The 10,394-nt window shown below is 43.9% G+C and overlaps 1 protein-coding gene across 3 annotated transcripts; it reads right to left on the reverse strand.

Annotated features, from left to right (window-relative positions):
- Positions 1 to 3,242: 3,242 nt before the first annotated feature.
- Positions 3,243 to 10,023, reverse strand: tom1 (target of myb1 membrane trafficking protein). Of its 3 annotated transcripts, none has more exons than XM_056407804.1 (15): positions 9,876 to 10,023; positions 8,992 to 9,076; positions 8,782 to 8,860; positions 8,532 to 8,681; positions 8,241 to 8,375; positions 8,011 to 8,145; positions 7,724 to 7,840; positions 7,380 to 7,510; positions 7,230 to 7,272; positions 7,020 to 7,140; positions 6,862 to 6,925; positions 5,936 to 5,993; positions 5,073 to 5,135; positions 4,395 to 4,434; positions 3,243 to 3,947 (listed from the first exon to the last, which is right to left on the reverse strand). In XM_056407804.1, the coding sequence occupies exons 1-15, from the start codon at positions 9,925 to 9,927 to the stop codon at positions 3,853 to 3,855; spliced, it is 1,368 nt and encodes a 455-aa protein (XP_056263779.1). In that variant the 5' UTR covers positions 9,928 to 10,023; the 3' UTR covers positions 3,243 to 3,852. The 3 variants fall into 3 exon arrangements, with proteins under 3 accessions (XP_056263779.1, XP_056263777.1, XP_056263776.1); XM_056407802.1 differs by having other exon boundaries at positions 7,380 to 7,513; positions 9,876 to 10,022; XM_056407801.1 differs by lacking the exon at positions 8,011 to 8,145 and having other exon boundaries at positions 7,380 to 7,513; positions 9,876 to 10,009.
- Between the last annotated feature and the right edge of the window lie 371 nt (positions 10,024 to 10,394).

Genomic DNA, 10,394 nt, shown 5'->3' on the forward strand with positions numbered 1-10,394 from the left:
TGGGATAAAGAGTGGAAGCGAGTAGGGAGAGAAACACCATGTGGGTGAGATGAGTAAACCTGTACCTCCACCCCGACCAGAGGGTCTGGGTGTGTGGCTGAAGGAGAAGGCCGAGGAGAGAGCAGCCGGGGTAGACGTGTTGTCTGCTGTGATCCAGGTCTCAGTGAGAGCCAGGAAGTCAAGTGACTGCTCCACAGCAAAGCCAGAGATGAAGTCGGCCTTGCGGTTGGCTGACTGACAGTTCCAGAGGCCTCCTGTGACCAGGTGCTGGGTGTGAGTAGAACGGGTAGGAAGGATAACAGAGGAGGGGTTCCGGTACATGAATGAATGAGTCCTATAGTAACTACGAGTAGAGATACCACAGGTATGGAAAAGACACACATATTCACAAAATGGGGAAAAGACTCATCCACCCCCGAAGACTCCAAGGGAAGACTCCTATGTCTTTGTCCTCTGAGTCTGAGTCTTCGTCCGTTGAGTCACGCTGACGCTACAGCTGACGCGAAAAACCCCACCCGGTTATGAGCCCAAGTTAGTGCCAATTACCTCCAGCCGCGTTGACACCGCCCCTTGGCTTTTGGTATTCAAATGACACTCAATAGAAACCAGGTGATGATCGCTTGTCCAATCAGTGAAGATTCAGGTGTCGGAACACAGGACACACCTCTCTACCAAAACAACTCCTTAAAACAGGACAAACTAACAATCTAGCAGCTTTAAACGACAAATACAACAGTAACTTTAGCAGATAAAACTAGTTTGAAGAAGATACTTAGCAGGATCCAAGTAGTCAGTAGTCTCGCCTCACAGGTAGAAAATGCACATTATATATATATATATAATATAATTATTATAACCTGTCACTGGATCTATCAACATAACATTCACCCACTGAGCTGCGCTGACACATTGTGGCCGCTAGATGTCGCCCGTCGTCGTTTGGCCTCTGTTTGTGCACGAGACCGGGGAGCGCGCGCTTCTTTTTAAAACATGCACCGAGGAGGAGATGGAGGTGGACTGTCGGCCGCCAGGGAGAGGAGAGAGAAGAGAGGCAGACAGCTCCGGAGCAGGAGGAGAGGAGGAAGGAGGCAGCGGAGGACTTGAAGCGTCTCAGTGTCTGCGTAGGTCCAGATACACCACGCTGCCTTCAGGTGCTGTAGGAATTGTAATCCCCCAGCGACGTGTTTGGAAGAGCATGTCAACAGTTAAAAATATTGATAGTAAACAAATAAAATACGTGCTACAAAATCCACATAGTGCAAACATACAGGGGTATTGATTTAAAGTGGAGTATTTTTATTAGATATTTACATTTTATAAAACGTGTTGTAAACGCAGCAGCAGCTCCCTCTACGGCAGGCCTCTTCAACTAGCGGCCCGCGGGCCGCATGCGGCCCGCTTGAGTTTAACTCTGGCCCGCGCGACTCTCACTAGCACCCCCCCCCCCCCCCCCCCCCCCGTCAACAATCCTTCTCGGCTCGCGCGCGCCTCTCACTAGCACCCCCGGTCAACAATCCTTCTCGGCTCGCGCGCGACTCTCACTAGCACCCCCCCCCCCCCCCCCCCCCCGTCAACAACTCATCAATATTCTGTGCGGCCCTCACACCCCCTGTGATTTTCTTATTTGGCCCACTTGCTACTGAAGTTGAATAGCCCTGCTCTACGGACCTCCAGCACACATTGCAAAACCAAAGTCATCTCCATGCACGCAATTCCTTACTTGACATTGGGAGTTTTTCCTGATCCGATGTGAGGTCAAAGGTCAGGGATGTCTATCTGTACAGATTGTAAAGCCCTCTGAGGCTAATTTCTAATTTGTGATAATGGGCTATACAAAATAGACTGAATTGAATTGAATAAGATGGAAACAAAAAAGAGTATGAAAGAGCATCAATATATATATATATATATATATATATATATGAAAGAGCATGCAATAATGATAATATTTAATATTTAGAAAAAAAAGAAAATAATAATTGTGAATACAAAAAATAAAGTTATTTCTATATAGTATACATACAAGTACTTGCGTGCATATCACATCACAGGTCTGCATTGCGTGCATATCATATCTGGGTGCACCCATGGGTGCTAGGAGCGCTCTGTAGACCACTGTACCAACGTGCCAGCCAATGATAGGGTCCATGTAATCTGTTTTGTGTTGAAAGTATTATGGCCTGGAGCTTTCAAATTAGCATTTTTCTAAATAAAATATATACACATTTGAATTTTTTCATCTGCAATGAATTATGACTATTTTAGTCTTTTCTAGTTCAACTAATCAGTTGCAAGCCGGTCAGCGCTGTACTCAGTGATCAACATTATGGCTCGTATTACTTACTTTGAATGATTATTACTTTTAAAGTGCTGTACTGTAGCTTCACATTGTATGTATTGTGTGTTCTCACCACATACACTACCGTTCAAAAGTTTGGGGTCACCCAGACAATTTTGTGTCTTCCATGAAAACTCACTTTTATTTATCAAATGAATTGAACATTTCATATAACATAGTCAAGACATTGACAAGGTTAGAAATAATGATTAATATTTGAAGTATTAATTTTGTTCTTCAAACTTCAAGCTCAAAGGAAGGCCAGTTGTATAGCTTATATCACCAGCATAACTGTTTTCAGCTGTGCTAACATAATTGCACAAGGGTTTTCTAATCAGATATTAGTCTTCTAAGGCGATTAGCAAACACAATGTACCATTAGAACACTGGAGTGATAGTTGATGGAAATGGGCCTCTATACACCGATGGAGATATTTCATTAGAAACCAGACATTTCCACCTAGAATAGTCATTTACCACATTAACAATGTAGAGAGTGTATTTTTGATTAATGTTATCTTTATTGAAAAAAAACTGTTTTTCTTAGAAAAATAAAGACATTTCTAAGTGACCCCAAACTTTTGAACGGTAGTGTACATGTTGTGCGTCTTATCCTGTACTTTTTGTTATTGTTTTGTTTGTTATGGTCTGTCAAGAGACTACAGATGCAAATTATCTGAAGCAAAAATGCGATCCAGAGCATAAAATGGTGATATTTGTTTTAACTGTACATGGTTCCTTTTAAATAAAGATAATAACAACCTACTTATAAAACCCACATGGTGTTCTGCACAGCAGAGTTTAACGTCGTACCAACAACATACAGGAATAAAAAATAAAAATTCAAAAAAGATGCAGTGTCCCCGCACCTGCACATCCACATGATGAACAACAACAGCCAGACTTCCAGTTAATAGTTTAATATGACAATTTGTCATGACTTCCTGTTAAACTTCAAGTAAAACCTCTTTTCAAGGGAACGTTTGGATGTAAAAAAGAAAAACTACAACAACCAACATTCAGTTCTCCTCGACTACGTCAATAAGGACGTGAAGCATCCGATTATTTAATTATGCAGCAAGCGAGCTTTCTCTTACACACACGCTAACAGTGTTCGCTACTAAAGACAGGGGCGCTTTCTGTAATCATGTTTACCAATATATATATATATATATAGAACAGCAATATAATACATAATCCATGTTGCAAAAGTTGTCTTCTGGAACAATACCCCCTCTCAACAGCAGGAATGTAACCATATAAAATGTGCAAATGTTTGCATTCCACACATGCACAAACCCTCATAACAACGTCAAGTAAAAACCTCAGCCCCTCCAGAAAACAAACAACTTCTTATCAGTAAGAAAAAACAAAAGTAAAGAGCAGCACACACAGCAAGATATGGGCTGTGGTCCCCACGTCAAATGTGCCCTTCAACCCCAAATGTCCCTGTTCTCAGCTGATGGCGCGGGAGCTTCACGACTGCCGTTAGTTTGGCGGGTTCCAAGCGTAGCTTAAGACTCGGAGTGGTCGGCGTCCTGCGGGGACGCTCTCACCGACGGAAGGCGCTCGGCTGCTTTTGCTCTTCCTGCCAAAAACTTGTCAAATTCTGCAGAGGGAGAGAAGCCGGGTTAGATAAGAGAGAATACTTCAGAGATCCACTGGGTCAAAATAACCCGGAACCCATTCATTACAAGAGTTACGTAATCCTTTTTCCTGTTGTATAACAAGTCAAATATGGCAAAAACAGGCATAGTGGCTCTTGTGCTGAATAGGTCTGAGGAGATGAGGGGCAGGTAAGACTATAGTGCCACCTACAGGTCAAATGCTCAAGTATGTAGCAGCAGATGTGCATTGAAACAGTCAATTCAGCAGAAAATGATAATTTTCCTTATTAAAAATGCTACCGAGCTAAATGTGACACCGCCATTATGATATATGGCACACCACATGTTCAGGGGGCCGAGCATTAAATGACCCCTCAGTTAATAGATGATGAAAGAGGCCGGTTTAAAAATATAATACATACAAAATAAAGAAGTGGGAGGATCCTCACCTTCACTGGTCACGCCATCCGAATCTTCAAAGTCGTCATACTGTGTCAAACAGAAAATATATTATAGATAGAAGAAAAGCTGCTATCCATCGGCTACTTTTGCATATGTTGATTTTTAATAAATCTGTTTTTTGTCAATCTGAATTAAAACATTAGAGACTAGAACGGGCACTCGGTAGAGCGCATACCTTCGCCGCAGCCATGACCTTTGGTACCTTTTCATGACCTTGACCTTTGACCCGATCGATCCCAAAATCGAATCAAATGGTCCCCGGATAATAACCAATCATCCCACTAAATCTCATGCGATTCGGTTTAATACTTTTTGAGTTTTGCGAATAACACACACACAAATAAATAAATACACAGCGATCAAAACATAACGTTCCACATTCTCAGAATGCAAAGGTAAATATATTCAGATTTTGTGGATTTCATGCAGGAAAAAGGTTTTATTTAGTTATAAGGGGCTGCGCTGTGGGTCATGATTCATGATGAGCTGCTACGTTGTTAAAATGTAATGTCATTGCATGAAGGGATGTTACATTAGCCCAGTTGCACCAATAACGACAATTTGTAAAAACGTCCTATTGGCATCGGTTTTTAAAAAAAAGCGGTCGACCTCTAATAATATCTACGAATTAATGTGGAGTAAATGTAGGAAATTCAGCCGTTTACCTCATCATCCAGCTCCAACCATTTCTCAATGTCATCCATCACAGTGGACTGGTTGATAGGAATCTGAGAACGAAAGCAGAACAACAGGAAGGTCAGAGCAGAACGATATGAGACGCCGTTCTAACTTTATGAAGACAAAACTAAAACTAACAAACCACACCCCCAAAATAATACAAAGTCACAACCACACGTCAGGAACAAAAGCATGACAACGATGTGGCATATCAGGACCGTGCAGACTGCATGTCATGCTTTCTGATGGGCGGAACTCATAAACAACACATCTCACATCGTCGTCACTACATAATAAAAACATGCAAACCATTCGGGTCTCAGCGCAACCACCAAAATCATAAATAAGAAATCCAAACAAAGCAATTCAGACCACAGCAAAACTAAAATAAAAAAGGCAACCTCATGACAAAAACAAGCGACACGAGGGTGTGGGCGGGTCACGGACACGGACGCACCATTCCCCTTTTAATCATCCAATCTAACTTGGGCGAGGAGCTGTGGGTGGAGGCGGGGCTGTCGTCCTTCACGGTTCATTCAGAAGGAAAGCAGCGGCACAAAAAGTAAACACATTTACTGACTCAACCGAGGCGCTTTTTACGAGCCAAGTAGTTCTTGAACTGAAACTCAGACCCCCCCCCCCCCCACCCCATCCCTTGAGTCTTTCCTCCCTCATATGCATAACACAGCTTAGACGTTGCACACAAAACCTCGGGGTTCGACTTGATGTTGACGGTACGATCCATGGTTTCGGGTTTCCACTGCTAAAGCTAGAATAGTCTCCGAAGCCAAATGAGCAATTTCCACACTGAATATTTCCATATCAACGGTCACATGTCCTCTTTGCTTACCGCTGCAGCGCTGAGGGGTCTGCTGTCCGGAGCCGGGCCGTCCACTTCCCTCTGCTCGCTGAAACACAGGATTTGCATTTTGGTTAACCGCCAAGTACGATAACGATGTCATGCAACATGAAACACATTTGAGGGAATGAGTCGGAATTGAACTCCAAAACAAAAAGAACATATTTGCGAATAGCAATCCCAGAGAATTTAGCTTGAGAGAGCTGCACGAGTGCTCCGCAAGATGCATATGTAATCCTTCCACTAGTTAGCTAACGTAACTATTCCTTATGTAATCCTTCCACTAGTTAGCTAACGTAACTATTCCCTATGTAAGCCTTCCACTAGTTAACTAACGTAACTATTCCTTATGTAATCCCTCCACTAGTTAACTAACTAGTTAACTAACGTAACTATTCCTTATGTAATCCTTCCACTTGTTAACTAACGTAACTATTCCCTATGTAATCCTTCCACTAGTTAACTAACGTAACTATTCCTTATGTAATCCTTCCACTAGTTAGCTAACGTAACTATTCCCTATGTAATGCTTCCACTAGTTAACTAACATAACTATTCCCTATGTAATCCTTCCACTAGTTAACTAACATAACTATTCCCTATGTAATCCTTCCACTAGTTAACTAACATAACTATTCCCTATGTAATCCTTCCACTAGTTAGCCAACGTAACTATTCCCTATGTAATTCTTCCACTAGTTAGCTAATGTAACTATTCCCTATGTACTCATTCCACTATTAATGACTATAAGACGTATAACATCTTTGGACGGCTCTGCTCGCCAACTCGTTTTCATAAACTCTTTTCATGGAACTTACTCTAATTGGGAATAACTTTGACTTAAAACCAAAAATACAACTTTTGGAACTTGTTTACTGTACACATCAAGGCCATATGGCTGATAGTCTTCCTGTACCTTGGCCTTTGTCGAGTTGAGACCTTTATACTGTGCGATAATGTGTCATCAGATTCACTCGTACCTGCAAGAGGAACAGTGAGAAGTTAAGTGGAGGCGTCCACTGAACACGTGAAGTATGGAGGTCATGTTCATACATACACAACTGGAGAACTTACTAAGTCTTGCCATCTGACTGGAAAAACTGTCCGCTTTTGACAGGCTGAGCGAGCTGAGCCCTGATTGGCTGACGGACTCAGGCATCAAATCGAAGTCCGTCACGTTGACGTAAGTGTGACTCTGACGAGGACAAAGAGTGAAAGTCCATGACTCATCCGCTGTCGAGTGAGAAAAAACCCCACAAATTCAAATTTGACCGACATGTTTACCTTCTCTGCTGTGCTGTGACCGTTCGGCATTTGTCTTCCAAACCTGTGAACACAAAACCCCAAATCACATCGTCAAAATGTTGAAATACAACCCGTTGAAAGACTACAATCCTCTTATTTCTCTCAACAAGTAAGGGCAATGGAGTCAACCTGTGGTAGCGGGTAAAGGCGCCGTTCATCTCATCGTTAGCTGCCAGCAACTCTTCGATCAGCTTCTCCTCACTGAGTCTGGGCACCACCTTTACAATCCTGCCTTGCATTTCCTTACAAACTGTGTATAACTGCTAATGACACAATCAGACAAAGAATGTGTGGGCGGGGGTTTGACGGGAGATGATGCGACACAAAATATATAGGGTAGGAGATCAGTTAATGGTAAGGCACTGTTCCCCAACATGGCTGGAAGGAAATGAGTTGCACAGAATACTTCGCATCATTAAAAACAGTGCGAGTGTGTGTGTGTGTGTGTGTGTGCGTGTGCGTGTGTTTTTTACCTCTAGCAGCTCCATGTCGGCTTGTTTCACCGTGACAGGATCCAGCCGAGTCATCATGTCCGACATCATCGTCAGGTTGCCCCGCACCACTCCCAGCTCCGTCTTAAGCTGTTTTATCTGAAAGATCAATTATATTATGCTACAGGTATTTTTTTGATTTCATAAGTACTGCAGGACGTAAAAGAGAGTTGCGAAACAGCAAAAGACCGGTGAATTCAAGGAAAACGGTGCAATTCAAACTCTAAAAAAACAAAACGCATCCATCTCTAGCGCAGCAAGGCCTTCACCTGGCTGGGATTGAAGGCATTGTTTCCCTCCAGGGACAGTTTGAGCTCGGAAGTCAGCGGTGGGATGAGCGGAAGTTTGGAAGAGAGGAGCACGGCGGGCAGAGGAGTGACAGCAGGCCCGTTCCCAGGCGAAGGCTGGCAAGCAGAAGCACAGAAATGACCCGCGAGAAAGAAAGAAAGAAGACCAAAGAGATGACAGGCAGCGAGGGAGTGAGCGCAGCAGCTCGTACCTTTTGGGGGTCTTGGGCGGGCGAGTAGCCGTCCAGCTCCGTCATGGGGAACTCGAGTCCCTTCCTCCGCAGGTCCTCGTACACGGACACCACGCCCGTCAGGTTGGGCGAGCTCCGGAACGCATCAGCCCACGCCTTGACGAGAGATAACCACAAATTACGAGAAGATAATGAGAGGAATGCGACCACGCCAAGACTGATTACAATAATTGCCCCTCCCCCCCCCCCTCCCCACCTGATGCTACAACAGTGTTGCCAAACATGTAATGTGGCTTTTTTCTCTCTCTTCACCTGTACAATGCTGAGCACTCTGTCATGCAGGACTAATGGAGGGTTGTTTTTCGGGATGATCGACCGGACGAGAACCCCCTCCACAAAATCCCGCGTGGTCACCAGGACGTGAAACTTGTAGCCGCAGTTCTTCACGCACGTCTCCAGGATCTAACACAGGGGGGGGGGGGGGGGGGAGACACAATAGCTAGAACTCAAACAGGGTGTAAACACAGACTGAAGATGAGGGCGAAGAGGGAGCGACACTCACGGTGAGCGTCAGCATGACCTCCTTGAAGTTCCTGTTGCCCACAATCCTTTTCTTCAAGGCTCTGACTGCATCTTTAGGTCTGTAAATCAGGGAATGTTTAACAGTCAAAAGGTGTGTAACCTCCAGAGAACTCATTTGTTCCTCATGTTAACATACACCCTTCCCCCCCCCCCCACCCACCCACCCAACCAACCAACCACCACCACACACCCTTCCTCCGAGCTGTTGATAATGTCGCAGATCTCCATGTTGAGGGCCCAGTCTTCTGATGGCATGCTGGCGCCTGTCGCACTCTCTGCAAAATAAAAATTTGAATAATATGAAACTGCAGACTAAAATGTATTGTGTAGTCATAACCGTTTACTCTTTCTTGGATGAAATATATATATATATACATTTATTATAGCTTGTCTTATGATTATTAATAAGATGATTTCACGAATGCTTAGTACATTTTTCTCTGTGTTTAATAATATATTTACAGCATGGCAATTCTAACACAAAGCAGTTGATGAGAGTAGTGTTTTTTTCTGATTTGTATAATAATGACAGATGTATATTTAATGTCTGTACAACTGTTCAATGAATTGTTAAATAACTGTCTTTACTATCATAATATCTGTTTATCTATTAGTTTCTTAATCTCCATCAGGAGCTGAATGTGCAAACATTAAGCTACAGATGAACGTGCATCTAATATGGGTCAGGAGGCTGTGGCCCACTTTGTGTCCCGCCCAGCTATTGGCTGGCGAAAAACGGGCACAAAAATCAACCAATCAGGGTGAGCCCCGCGGCATCTATGTCCCGCCTCTTTCAAACCATTGCTTTATAGGACGCGTCACTCAAACCGCAACCCGTCGCTCCTCTCGCCTTAATACATGTACCTTATGTTCACCATATCACTGTATTGACATTATACACGCAATGTTATTTTAAAACAACGCGGGGCGTGATTAAAGAAAAGATTAGAAGCGGCTCGACGGAGATGAGCGTGCCGGTCGGCGTAACGATTCCCCGGTAAAGGTGACTGAGCCCGACTAAAGGATTCGGTTTAAAACAATGAAACGAGGTTGTAAAAAAAACAAAACGCTCACCGATTCGCTGTCCCACCGGCGTGCTGAACGGATTACCCATTAAAAACTCCATGTTGAGGGCCCAGCAAAGCACCGACGTCCCCCGGGCAGAGAGCCGTACGTCAAGCCCCGCTCGCTCCCGCAGACTGAGGCGGCGGCGGCGGCGGCGGCGCACAACAGAGCGGGCAGGGTTGCCAGGTCTGTGTGACAAAACCAGCCCAATGGCCAATAAAACCAGCCCAAAAACCAGCCCAATATCAGAACTCAAAATATGCCCGTGGCAAACCATATACACTGCTTTTAAAGTCCATGTCCATGTGTGTACGTGCTGATCTGGAGTCAGCTTGGTAGGATTTGGGTATAAATAAATTATTTCATTTAAAATATGGATTTTTATTTTTAAATATTAATGTAATTTGCATGCAAAATAGGTCTACCCAAACCAGCGGACAAAAAATTCAACCCGCGGCAACACTTCAAAAGTAGCCCAATTCCGCGGGAAAACCGCGGACCTGGCAACACTGAGAGCGGGGCACCAGT

Source organism: Pseudoliparis swirei, chromosome 23, assembly GCF_029220125.1.
Source record: "Pseudoliparis swirei isolate HS2019 ecotype Mariana Trench chromosome 23, NWPU_hadal_v1, whole genome shotgun sequence".
Lineage (NCBI taxonomy): Eukaryota > Metazoa > Chordata > Actinopteri > Perciformes > Liparidae > Pseudoliparis > Pseudoliparis swirei.